The sequence below is a fragment of the Pseudopodoces humilis genome, chromosome 14, assembly GCF_049639895.1.
Source record: "Pseudopodoces humilis isolate 2021_Gansu_Grassland_sample_001 chromosome 14, ASM4963989v1, whole genome shotgun sequence".
Taxonomy (NCBI): Eukaryota; Metazoa; Chordata; class Aves; order Passeriformes; family Paridae; genus Pseudopodoces; species Pseudopodoces humilis.
In genome coordinates this window covers 13,359,693-13,373,020 of record NC_142213.1, presented here as the reverse complement: position 1 = coordinate 13,373,020, position 13,328 = coordinate 13,359,693, and the positions used below count along the sequence as shown (strand labels likewise).

Below are 13,328 nucleotides of genomic sequence, written 5' to 3'. Positions count from 1 at the left end.
ACTTGGCTATGAAAGTTCTGCAAAACAATATTGGTAAATGGAATTTCCCTATTTTTTTTTCCTTTTTTTCTATTCTTTTTCTTTTCAAGCAGCCTACCAGAATCCAGTCTTAGAAATAAACACATGAGGCACGTTGCAATGCAGTAATTTAATTGTAGTTTTTCTAAAAAACAATGTATGTGTTGCTTTTTCTACTTAAAATTCAAAAAGCAGCTAAGGACTAATTAACTTGAAGTCTTCTCTGTCAAATACATTCAGGACAGCCACACAAGACTTAAATCTGTCTTGTGAATCCACCAATTAATTCATACCCATGGATGCCACTTCTTCAAGTTCCATTGCTGGTGTGTTAACCATTTTGGCTAAAGCCCCATTCCTATAGTAACACTGAGAAGAAAAAGTAGGAAAATTAAATTCCAGACTTGATGGATTTAAGTAGAAAAGAAAAAAGCTGAAACGCTTCTGAAAGCAAACAAGATTTGTGATTCATGTGGAATGTCACTCAGTTTGCTCAAAGCCTTAGTTTTACAAAACCATTCTGTTGAATTTTATAAATTTGCAGGCCAGATGTTTTCTACAGACCATCAGGAAAAACCCCTGCCTTCAACAATTCTGCTGAAACTTTGCTTATATGATTAGACCTGATGAATTTGACCTGCTACCCTTGCTGGCCTGCACTGGGTGGATTTCACAGTTGCTGCTTTTTCTGCATTTCCTTAAAGCACAGCCAGCCCCGAGGGTGACACTGCGATCTCTGCACGCTGAGCCCCTGGGTTTGCTTCAGGTGCCACTCAGCAGAGAGCACAGCCTGTCCTGTGTGCACCAGGGGTGGCTTTGGGCTCGCTGCTCACCTGCCTGGCTGTGCAGTGCCAGGTTTGCTGAGGCTGTTGCTGTGTGCCCACAGGAGCTGGCTGAACAGGAGGCAGCTGGATGGCTCCCTGAACAGAACTCCTTCGGGTTTCTACGACCGCGTGTGGCAGATCCTGGAGAGAACCCCCAATGGCTTGATTGTGGCAGGGAGATTCTTGCCCCAGGTAACCATGCAGAGAGGCTCAGGTTCAGCTGCTCCACCTGACTAGTAGTGGTGAAATACCTTATCATTAATGGTTCTTTTATGCCATCGTGTTTTACTTTGAGTAACTTGTTAATTGAGGAAAAAAAAAAAATCAGGTTTTCTATTTTACTTGGAGTAAAATACAATTAGAGTAGAATGAAAGCAAATTATTAAAGCACATTTATAAAACCATAAGTGTAGAAGTTTCTTTCCAAGTTACAGACTCTGAAATCTGCTCCCTTTTTGATCCTACAGTGGTTATCATATCTTAGTTGAATATTATTTGTTCAACAAGCAAGTAGGCTCTGCCTGGGGGTGGGTTTGATTTAATGCATGTGGTCTTTGAATAAAAGTATGATTTGTTTTTCAGCAACCAACCTTATCGGATATGACGATGTATGAAATGAATTTTTCCCTCCTAGTTGAAGATATGCTGCAAAACATCGACCAACCACAATACAGGCAGATCATCGTGGAGGTCTGTGGCAATAATATAATGCCATTTTATAGTGTGCATTAACATGTTACAGCCTAGAAGAAAATGAAAAAAAAACCTAGACTGAAATATTTGAAGAAATAGTGAACACTTGCTTCAGTGGTTTCTTCATAGATTTTTATGATTATGAACAGGTTCCTGTTACATGTTCAGAACAGAGCGAGTTCATGATGTTCTTCCCCTTCAGCAAATATTAATAACAGTACCAATACAATTTGGTCAGAAGAGGCAAAAATCCAATAATACAAAAAAAGTAGCTTTCCTTCAAGTCCTTAGCCCATGCCTTTTCCTAACCATTTCCTAGATCTAAGGAAAACTGCTCTAAAATAACCAGCTTGCCCTCTGAAGGATTCTTCTTTCCCTTTTTGCTGAGGCTGTCTAGTTAGTAGCTTTACACTACTGAATCAGCCACCTTCCCATTTCCCACTTTACCATTGTGTTCCTCATCCTAACAGGAAAGCAAGAGGCTGTTTAAATCCTTCCCCCACTGCACAAGTTTGCTTGCAGTTGTGCTGTTGGTACCTGGCATCTGTGCTGTCAGCGGCATTCACTGTTAGCCCCTGGTGCTTGTGTGAGTGCTCCTCCCTAAGAACATCCAACTCCTCTCAATTCTGGCTCACAGCTCGTGGTCAGGCTGGTTACTGGATCACCCCCAGTTTTTGCTAAGAGATAACAAAATTACCAAACCTGAGGTGACCAGTGCAGGCTCCACTGCCTACTTCTAGATATTGCAGCAGGACTCTCATCATGTTCACCTTCCTACTTTAAACCCTTTTCAGTTGTAAGTAACATAAATTCTGATGAACTGAGGCTTTACTGCCGACTGCTGTTTTTGGTTTTTATAAACTTTGTCATAACAGAATTTTACCATCTGTGATTATGCCCCAGAACACCAAATGCTGAGGTTCAGTGTTTGCTGCTTTTCACTCTCTCCACAGCATTTATGCAGCCACACAGTAAACTGAATAAAATGGAAAATAACTTCCCTGGCTCCCACCAAGTTAGATGTTAATATCAATCATTTACACCCTGCCCTTACCTAGGCAGTCACCAGCAATTGTAACCTTTCATAAAAGCCTGCTTTTCCAGTGATTCTTTTATCAAAGTCAGAATTCTATTATCTGTGCACTATTACCTGTGCCATTTTTAAATGGCTTCCTGCTTGAAAGAGGTATATGCAATTACTAGCAGTGCTATTATGTAACCTGAATTTTAAAAAATGAAATTTAAAGTCTTACAATCTTTTTCTGCCTTCTAGTTGCTGATGGTTATATCTGTTATTTTGGAGAGAAATCCTGAGCTAGAGTTCCAGGACAAAGTGGACTTGGACAAGGTGGTGCAAGAAGCATTTCATGACTTTCAGAAAGATCACAGCAGTCCGAAGGGAGCTGCAAATCAAGTGAGTAAAATATTGCTGTTTTACAGAATTTGCCATTCTCATTGAAGTTAGTTCTAAATGTTAATTCTGTGCAGTTCAGAGTAAAAAGCAATTGACAGAAGTTCAGAATGGAACACAAATAAGAAATTAATATACCCAAGTGATGCCTAGGTCTGCAAAGAGCCTCTAAGCAGAGATGAAAGAGGTGCACTTTATTGCTGAGTTGTAAATTCAAAATGTTATGGTAAGGAGAATACAGCATTCCATGGCTCTGAAATGGGACTCTCAGTAAGCTGGAAGAGTTATCCTCAAAGGGGAAAGAATTCATTAGGAGGGATACTAGAACTGAGAAGAGTTAAAAAAATAAAAGAAAAAAACCTAAAACTCAGCGAGGAAGTGTGAACTTAGGATCTTATGTACACAGAGACTAAGAAAACTTTAATAACCAAAGAATTTACATTGACAATATTAAAGTAAGAACTTGAGATACAGAACTGTTCCTAGTTGCTGATTTTTCTGCTAGAGTTGCCTTCATGAACTGGAAAACTTTTGGCTAAAACTCAAATAAAAGAAAAAAATGCTTTTAATATTTACTTCACTAGAATTATAGGTTTTATGCTTTAAAGATCTCTCAATGTTCTCACTACAAGTTTTGGTGCCTCAAAGCTCTGAAATTCTGTAATAAAGCCAGGTTTACTGACCTGGTTAAAGGAGGAGATAAGAGTAAAGTAGGGGACAAGTCCCAGAGCTACTGAGGATGATCTTCCTTGCACCAGCTGGCATTTCAATTGTGGACAGTATATTTGAAGTTATCTGTGCTAGCTCTGAAGAATCTATTGATTTGTAACATTGACATGCAGCAGCCCTTCCTCCTGCTGAATTGAGCTCCTTTAAATGATGAGGAAGGATGTGCTGCGCAGGAACTCATTCAGATGTTTCAGTGTTCACATTTTTGCCACTGATTTTTTGTACTAAGATTTGAAAGCAAGCCAGATCCCCAGCCCCAGCAGTGTGTCAATTTCCACAATACCTTTGTTTAGAAAAGAACACAAGTTCCTGGAAATGATGATCCTTTTGGTCCGTATTTGGAGGGTAGTGATTCTGTGGCCATAGCAAAACCACCCATCATCCACACAAACGGCTCTCAAGTTCCAGCTTCACACAGCATCTGGAATTTGCTACTGACTTCTGTGACAAGCTGCAAATCCCCAATGGCCACAAACAGAAAGGAAAATTCCATGCAAACCCCAATTTTTACTGGTGCTGCCCTAGCCTGTTGAAGTGATGGATTTTTTTTCTCCAAGCCCAGACCTACTTAGAATAATGCCTTTTTGTCTCCTAGAAGGAGCCCCTGATTTACAGTTGTGAATAGTATTTAAGATTGTTGTTGGAAGTTCGGCTCCTTGCATTAAAACTTTCTGGAACCTGCCTCTCCCATATTCCCAGGTGGATGGATGCCTGCTGGCAGTTAACTGTAACCTGTCTGGGATTGTTCTTAGGGTATTCTGTCTCAAGGTTTCCTCACACTGCTAAAATCTCCTGATTTGTCTGAACTATGGCCTTCCGTTAAATGTACTTGCAGATCTTTTGAGCTTTATTAATTCCCTGTTACCATGTAATAAATATCAAAATTATTTATTGTAGTAAGTTCAGACACACCCTAAAGCTACAGAAGTCTTAATATTTTCTCCACACAATCTCTGCCCTTGATTTACTAAAAGTAACCAATTTCCTGAATTAAAGCATTAAACCTTTTTTGGAGCTCCTAATACCTAATTTGAGAGTAAGCAGGTGTTTTAATGTCACTAACTGTGAAAAACAGGTGTTCAGTGAAGGACACCTATTTTGGTGATCTGATTAATGAATGAGTTCATGTGCTACCTGTGGTTTGGATCTTGGATTTTTTCCTTCTGAATAAATCTTTAGTCAGTTTACACTTCATGTACACCCAAGGCCCTGGCTCACCATTCTACCACCCAGGCATCACGCAGCTGCATGTTTTAGGAGAGCAGTTGTTCTCTGACAGCTATGACATTTTAAAAAATGTTAAGAAGGTGGTATCTTTGCAGTCCTGGAAAACTCAGTGAGGAAATAGATGCAGGTAAGTACATATGGGAGATTTCTGAAAACTGAGCAGAATTATTTTCTAGTTTTAGAGTCCAAAAAACACATTTGCATTTTTAACATATCTGATGTTGTTCTTATTTCCCTATATGTAGCGGCTGCTTTCCACATTCACACTAATGGCAGCCTCTGTTCCCTCTCTGCAGAGTGACATGACTGCATTCTACAACACCCACCCACTTGGAAAAAAGGGAACGTGCAGCTACTTGAGCAAGGCTGTGATCACTTTGCTGCTGGAAGGGGAAATGAAACCAAGCAACGATGATCCTTGCACCATTAGCTAAAGCTTGGCACACAGCATGGGAATTGTTGCTTTACTTAGTGTTCTGTGTATTTTTCAAGCCTATTTTAAGGGACTGGTTTGAAGGGTAACCCTGGCTAGTGACACAAATGCATCCTATCCTTTGCTGAAAGAAGTGCCATTAAAGATACCAAGTGCCACCAGATTTTTTCCTTTCTCAACTATGCAGCATGAAACAAAGCACATGAAGTTAGTCCTGTGGTATTTGATTAAGCTGAATGGGAATGTATTTATGATCTTAAAAGATGCATTTACTGTAGCTGGCAAATTCAAGGGAACGGCAGTGTGAGATTTTGTCTTTATACCTCTATTTATTTATAATTGCAAACAAATAGAAGATAAATTAATATGCATACCAATCAGTGTGGAAATATAAAATACTGGATTATTTTCTTATCATTCTTCAAACAAAGCGGAGGTGAAGTATTTGTTATTCTCTTACAGTTTTCTTTCTCTGTTCAAGTGACAGCATTCATTTAATGTATTTGGTTTTTTAATTTATAGGTTGGTAACATGATATACAGGTTTCATCCCAATGGAGCAACTTTTTATCTCTAGCATTACACATCACTGTATTTTCCCAGTTGTTATTTAAACATCTGTAAGTTAACAAGGGAAATGTATGGTAACACAATAAAAGTTTGTTTTTAAAAAAGGCAAACAAGCTGTATTTAAATTAAAATCAATGAAGAAATAACTTTGTATTACGTATTAAAGAATTTGAGATACACTTACTTATCTCCTAAATGTGTGAAAACACTGTATGCTATATGCTTTATTTTGGTGAAAATAATAAAAAGCAGATGCTTGTAAAAACAAAACCCCTGTCAAAAATACTTTAAGTGCCATGCAAAGAGCCTCCTGCTGACTGTAGTGGCAACCTTTGACCTGCTGCTGGAACCACCTTGGAGCACTGGAGTGCCACTTTTAGCAGCACAAAAGACACTTAAGCTCTAGAACAGATCCTCAAACATTTTGCTAATTAAACTGAGAGTGAGGAGCTGCAGCTCAGCTGTGAATGAGTTGTTGCCACACTGATGTCCAAGGCAGGTGCTCTCAGGGCAAAGCCTTGCTGTAACACATTTCCCTGTGCAAGCAGAGTGGGCGTGGCAGGGGCCAGGGAAGCAGATCCAGAGGCCATCCCCAAAGCTCAGGTGGGCCCAGCCTGTGGAGAGTCTGTCCCTGGAGCAGCTTTTGCTGGCTGCAGGGCTGCAGCACTGCCCTGACTTGCAGCAGGGTGGGCACAGTCCAGCAGCAGCAGCCTCAGCTGGCAGCAGTGCTGAACGCTGCCTCAGCCACTCCTTCCAGCAATACTCCATGACCTGGGATTATTTACTGCTTTACTGCCCTAGGAGTTGCCAACTGCAATGGATTACACTTGTCCTTTTTGTTAAATGCTGCCTGCAGCCCTGTAGCTGGCCATGGCTCAGTGAGTACATGAGTAGCAAGATCTCTGTTTCTAGTGGATTTTAACAATAGTATTTCAAACGGACAGATCTCTTGCCATACATTACAGAACATAACTCTTGTCTACAAACTGTAAATCCTATTGAAAGGAAACAATCCTTTACATACAGACCCTACACATTACTCCAGGAGCACTGGCAGTTTCTTAGACAGTAGGTTGGATTTTGGTTTTGCAATTGCATATGATTTAAACTGCAACTCACTTTAATTCTTACCCCTACTTTCTCCTCTCTTGCTCCTTTAGCATCTCAAGCCTCGGGTTTGCTGACCTTGGTCTGAACTTTAGAACTGCAAATGAATGAAAATGCCAATAACCATTTACCCTTATACAAACCTGGAATGAAAATCCATGCAAACTGTTCCTGTTTTCCTTTATAGCCTTGAACATGTGGTTTATGAAATTATGATTGGGACAATTTTTCAGCTGCTACAAAATAAGGATAAATGATTTTTAAATAAATCCAGCAGAATCCACATTCTCTGAAAAAGGTTTTTGAATCTGAAGGGACACTACCATTAATTTTTCTCTTGGTGAAGTAGGAACAAGACACAGGAGCTTGACACAACTGGCTCTCACAAAGCTTGCCTGTTAAATAATAGCTTTATAAGATAACACTATATCATTGGAATAGAAACTAAAATATTCAATATTTTTCTGCACTATAAAACAGGATAGCAGAAAATAAATAGTAAACCAGACAGTTTTTAAACAGCCATCTCTCAAGTGATGCGTGGTTACTAATTTCTTACAAAACATTCTTCCTCTAAAGGACAAGGAGGGAAAACCAGTAAATGCAGGTGCAACAGTCACTACAGTGGCCTGTGTACTTGCAAGACCTACTAGCAACACAGCTGCTCCTCTTGAAGAACTAAGTCCCAAAGGGTTCACACAATTCAGTTGTCTTATTATACACCTTCCCAATGCTTCAAAACCTGAAAAACCATTCTGCTTACAGGGGGAAGTAAGATCCATTAAAGCAATGGGAAAACAACAGCTGCAAAGGTTTAAAGTTCAGCTATGGAGTAAACCACTTTTTTTTTTTTTTCCAGCTTCCTCTATCAGATACTCTTGGGAAGACCAGATTATTGTTAAGCGAACCATAGGAAAAAAAAATTCCTCTGCTATTAGAAAAAGGGGAGATACCAATCTCCAGTATCAATTCCTGATGGAAACACACATAACACCCCCCCACCCTCCACCCCCAAACACAGTCACCTTCAATTTTACCAAAACCAATCTTCCCACTGAATTCCTGTGCCATTTAATAGGTGTCATATTCCCAATGCATCAGACATTTCAGACTGCACAGGTCCTCAGGAGAATTTGGGAGGGAAGAAGTTGACACAGGCAGTCCAAAGCTTTCTTGGCATTTTTGCTGTTGGCTTTGTTGCTTTTCTCCACATGAATTTTCAGCCTTATTTTCTTACAAATCAGTCTGCTCAACTGATACAGAACAGATGCAGAAAAAACCACACAACCAGGTTAATAATAAATCAGTCTGAGAAATCTTCTTCATTACTTTCTAATCCACCACAGCTGAAAATGTTGTAAGAGATGCAGATCTGAACAGGCTTTTTTTGGCTCAGTCCTGGAGCAGGGAATGTGATGGTATCACAACACCGATGGGGCGTTTTTCTGAGCAACGTTTTCTCATCAAGGTCTACAGCAAGCAGTGCCTGATAACAGCAGCTTTAGCATTACTGTCATAATACCATTCTGCTTTTGTAATATAGGTCTCATATTTTTTGTTTTCATTGCTATTTAAAATACTTCCTTAAGCCTTATACATTGAGTTCATGTCATGAAAATAAATTCCTTAAGAAATGGTCATCCGTCACAATCAGTGTTATTTTATGTTCATGTACCTTCTGCAGTTTTCAAGAAAGTCTACTTGCTTGGCCAAGGCATTTTTAAGACTGAAAATTATCCTTCTGTAAAAATTCCTTTCAGCTACATGTGTGTTACGTTAGGAATATCACTGAAAGGGGAAGACATATTTAATAAAAAAAAAAAAAAAATGCAGTCTGAGCATTTACCTAGAAGAGACTTTGTACATAGTTGGTAAAAGGAAGAAATAAATATACCAAAGAAAGTGGAAGTGTGGCAATCTGATGCTTTACATAAATTAAAAACAATACTAAGATGCAATTAATTCCACTGAAGCCTATATATCTCATCCCAAAAATCAATCAAAAAAATGGCTTGATTGAATTTTTATATAATTACTACCCACAAACCTCCTGCCAAATATATTCTGTTCTCCAGAAGCGTAACAGTCTTTTAAGCTAATGAACTCAGCCTTGCAGCATGGGAAGAGAAAATTAAATGAGGAAGAAAATCTTTGCGGTGCTATAAACACAAAATGCAACAGTGTTGGAAAATACAGCTGAGTGCCCAGAGGAAATGAGCAGGGTTACATCCACTGTCCATACCTACCTCTGCTTCTTTCACACTCAGTTCAAATCATGGGCTGTGTGTGTGAATATGGGGAGAAGGTAAGAAGGAAACTCAGCTTGGGTCCTTAATGAAGAGAAGTTAAGGATTTCCCCCAAGGGGGTTTGGGAGTGGAATAAGGAATGTGCATTCTTTTCATTTACCCATGTAGCACTCTGACTTTAGGAGCTATCAATGGCATTTTCTCCATCTGAACATGCTTTTCCTTTTGCACATTGACAGGAGCTGGAACAAAAACAAATATAAAACAAAATAAATAGAAAAAACAGATGTAAGGAATTTAAAAGTCTACATCTGGTAAACAGAATCAGATTCTCCTAAAAGGCTTGCAGGGGTTCCTTCTGTAGCCTTCCACAACAGTGCATGTTTCTGACAAGGGGAGGGAGACAGAAACTAAACAACTTCTCTTCACCTAAATACGTACAGGATAATTGCTACCTTTTGTCAGATCAGGTCAAAAATTAAGTTTCTTATTTCATAAAATAACAGCCTTTTGAGACAAAAGGGATGCTCTTTGGAACAGAGCTAGCACCCAACTGAGAATTGATCTCACCTCAGCCTTGTCCTTTTGGGCAAGTGGCAGGAAGCTCATAAAGCCCATAAAGTTGATGTTTTTAGGGAATTTGAGGCCAGACAGAGGGGGGGAAAGGGTGACATCATGCAAAGGAAAAAAAAAGTTATGTAGGAACCATTTCTTACTTAACTTTCACACTAGTGAAACAAAAGAAAGAAGTTTCTGTGCATTGCCATATCAGGAAATCCACTCAGGTGCAAGGGCCTGTATGAGGACAGGGCATCATACTGGTTTGTGTCTGTACCACAGACCTAAACCTTGCATACCACTCCATTCTGGTAGGAAACACAATTTACTAAAAAATAACTTGCAAGTAAATAACACCTCCTAAACCCACCCCATCACTGAAGAATAATGTATGGATGTCCCCCTGGGTCATGTTCCAAAAACTAAAACATATAATTCCTCTTTGAACAGGACTGGGATTATTTATTCAAGTGCATATTTTTTGATGTTGTTGCCTACAAGCATCTCAGGCTCCTGCTTTGCTTGTTGAAGGCTCCTGTATCAGAGGTCCCTGCAGCAGGGCTGCCAGCTGTGCCAGCCAAGCTGGAATTCCTGGTGCTGCTTGTGGAGGAGTCACCTGGCTGCATTCAGACCCCCACAGAAGGTGACAAATTTGAGCTGTGGGCAAGCAAACCCAACAGATTTCTGGGTTCCAGTGATGAGCTATGTGTATTCAGTGTGTGCTACATACAGAGGTGTGCTGCACAGCTGGACTTACATTGCCTGAAGAGAAATTATGCTGCAACATTTCTAAAGGAAACATTAAACATGTGCTTAGAGAAGATTGTAGCACATTCTGTTAACCTGCAGTGTTTGTGCATCCGCTCTGTAATCGATGATAAATAATAAAAAAAAAAAAAATACAAAAATGTTAACAAGATTCTCATATATTTGGAAGGTGATTAACATTTCTGGCTAGGACACAAAAGCATTGCAAGAAAAAAGAAAACTGCCTTTAAGAAAGCAAAAATGAATCCCTACAGTTTCATGCCATGTCTCCAGACTGAGCTAGGTAACTAAATCCAAAATGTATTTGTGAACAAATACCCTTCCCCACGATGTTGTTTTCTCTGCAGTGCTAGGGACCTCGGAGGCTTAAATACAAGAGAAGTGATTTAAGTACTTGCTGTGATTTGGTCTTACTTTTGGTGATTTCCTCTTCTCCAAGGATGCAGAAGACCCAGGTATAAAATTAGAAAAAAGAGATGGATAGAGAGCCAGGCAAAGGAACTCAAGAAAGGTGTTTGGTCATGTAGCTGAGCGTGGCTGCTGTAAACCCTGCACAGGCACAGGGAAATCAATTTTCAAACCTGCTTCCTGGCCATCTCAGAGCACATCTGGAAGATATGATAGTGAAAATACTGATGAACAGTCCCACCTGATCCTCACCTGTGTGTGCTGCCACCGTTGTTACCAGCTGACAAGCCCCGTGACTCGGTGGTGCCTCCTGCTGGCTGGGAGGCCAAAAGGTTTTGGGCAGGACCAGAGGATAGTTCACAAGCTGTTCCCGGACACACAGACAGCAGAGGCTACAGCTAATCAGCCTCATTCCAGCCTTGTTCCTGTGCTTGATTTTACTCCAGTCAAAGCAGTAACATCAAAAATATCCCCAAGGACTGTACACACCTCACTGGTGTGCTGCTGGAAACAGTAAATTATTGTATTCACAAGATTGCTTCAAAATGAGAAGTCTAGGTTGGCAGTCTGATTTTTTATCTCTGCTGGAGAAAACCTGATGTATGGTTAGAAATTTTATTCTCCCACCCAACTGACATGTAACTGCCCTCACAGCACCCAGTCAAATATCTTTTGTTTCTAGCTGCAATAAGTGCTCTCTCTCTCTTGAAAGCACAGATGTTTTACAGAAAAGACACAATAAACTTTTGCTCCAGAGCCCAGGCAGGGTCCTGTGCCTCTCCTTTATGAGTAGGAAGGCACCTGCTTAAGTACCATGCTTGAGGAGGCTACAGTCCCTCCTTCTGTATATTTTCCACTAACATCTTTTATGCCACATAAAAACAAAAATTTAATATATGTTTTAAGAATGCAAATACCTTGAGAGACCTTAGCCTTGAATGCTTATTTTTGTCAGATGTATTAAAAACATTTTATAGCGAGATAGGAAAACATGAAAACAAGCAATAGTATTTGTATCTCATTTATCTTTGAAGTTGTTTCCAAAATCCTCTTACCATGCAGAAATTGTAATGTCCTTCCTGTCCTCTGAGGCATTGGCCAGGACAGGGAAAGCTCACCAATTCTTCTCAAATTAATCTTTCTTCACAATGCAGGTTTTCAGATTCAGTGCTGTCAGCCTGTTTCAGTTCCATGATTCACACAAGCTTTGGATCAAGTCTCAAGTGACAAAATGAATTTACTGCTTCTGGATATTTATTTTTTTTACCTTAACGCTCTCTGCCTCCCAGTGCCAGAGTATTCATTACCTTAGATCAGGTTAATCGTGTGCTTATGAGAACTCATTTGTATCTTGAAGCCTTATATTAAATATCTCATTGCCTCAACTGGCTAAAAATTCCTTTACCCAGTTACAGTACCAAATCTTGTATTGGACCTGACTCTGGTTTGCTTTAAATGCTTTTGTTTCAGGACACCTTACTTGTCATGCAAAAATAAAAAAAAAATGTACAAAAATTGTACATTTTGGGATATAAATAACAGAGGTTAAGAGACAGCTGGAGTGGATGTTCTGTGGTCATTGACACCTCCCCTCTCACACAGATTGCAGTGGCACTGCCCTAACGACACTGCAATTTACATATAGAAAAGGAGAAACCTTCAAAGACAGAAGCAGTTCATTAATTTTAATGTAACCCACCCAAAAAAAGCATAAAGCAGAGGTAAATATTTGTCCATGGGCTGTCAGCTATCTCTTTTAGTCCATCATGATACATTATTATTTCCTCCGTACCTAAATGACCTGTCAGACTGGAATGCTGTTCTGCACCAAGCTTCAGTTATAGAAATTACTGCTTCAAAAAATGAACTGCTTCTGCAGTTCATTGAAAGCAAGGACTCGAGATGGAAGACATTATGTAAGAGAGAAGGTGGAGGACAAGGACAAATAAAGAACTGGTTACATGTCCATACTATTGCACAGGCAATAGCAGTTCATTCTTTCATTTTAAGATTTTTATTATTTTTATTATTGCTTTTGAATAGAATATATACCTCAAGTGACAACCAAACAATTACTATGTAATTGAAATCAATATCAAGAGACTAAAAAGCAGCACAAAAGACTTAAATTCAGATCATTCCAAAAAACAGAAAACACCTGTTCTGCATTCCTGCATGCCTTTAAGCTGAGTTTTACTTCTACACATACAGTTTTTGGGCTTGCAAATTCCATACATATAATTTTTACATGCAAATCCTTAAAACTAAAACATTTGGCTTTAACAAAAGACAGGAGCAGACACAACCAAAATGCCTTTGTGGCATTTTCTGCCAGC

The 13,328-nt window shown here is 39.5% G+C and overlaps 1 protein-coding gene across 5 annotated transcripts in view; it reads left to right on the top strand.

Annotated features, from left to right (window-relative positions):
• The window catches only part of PHKB (phosphorylase kinase regulatory subunit beta), a 69,378-nt gene extending 63,204 nt beyond the window's left edge, over window positions 1-6,174 (top strand). For all 5 annotated transcript variants that reach the window (XM_088062182.1, XM_005526379.3, XM_014255510.2 and 2 more), the window contains 4 exons: window positions 905-1,034; window positions 1,425-1,532; window positions 2,809-2,949; window positions 5,199-6,174. In XM_088062182.1, the coding sequence (XP_087918308.1) occupies window positions 905-1,034; window positions 1,425-1,532; window positions 2,809-2,949; window positions 5,199-5,336 (517 nt within the window). In that variant the 3' untranslated portion in view covers window positions 5,337-6,174. The remainder of the gene's footprint in view (window positions 1-904; window positions 1,035-1,424; window positions 1,533-2,808; window positions 2,950-5,198) is intronic.
• Window positions 6,175-13,328: the final 7,154 nt, after the last annotated feature.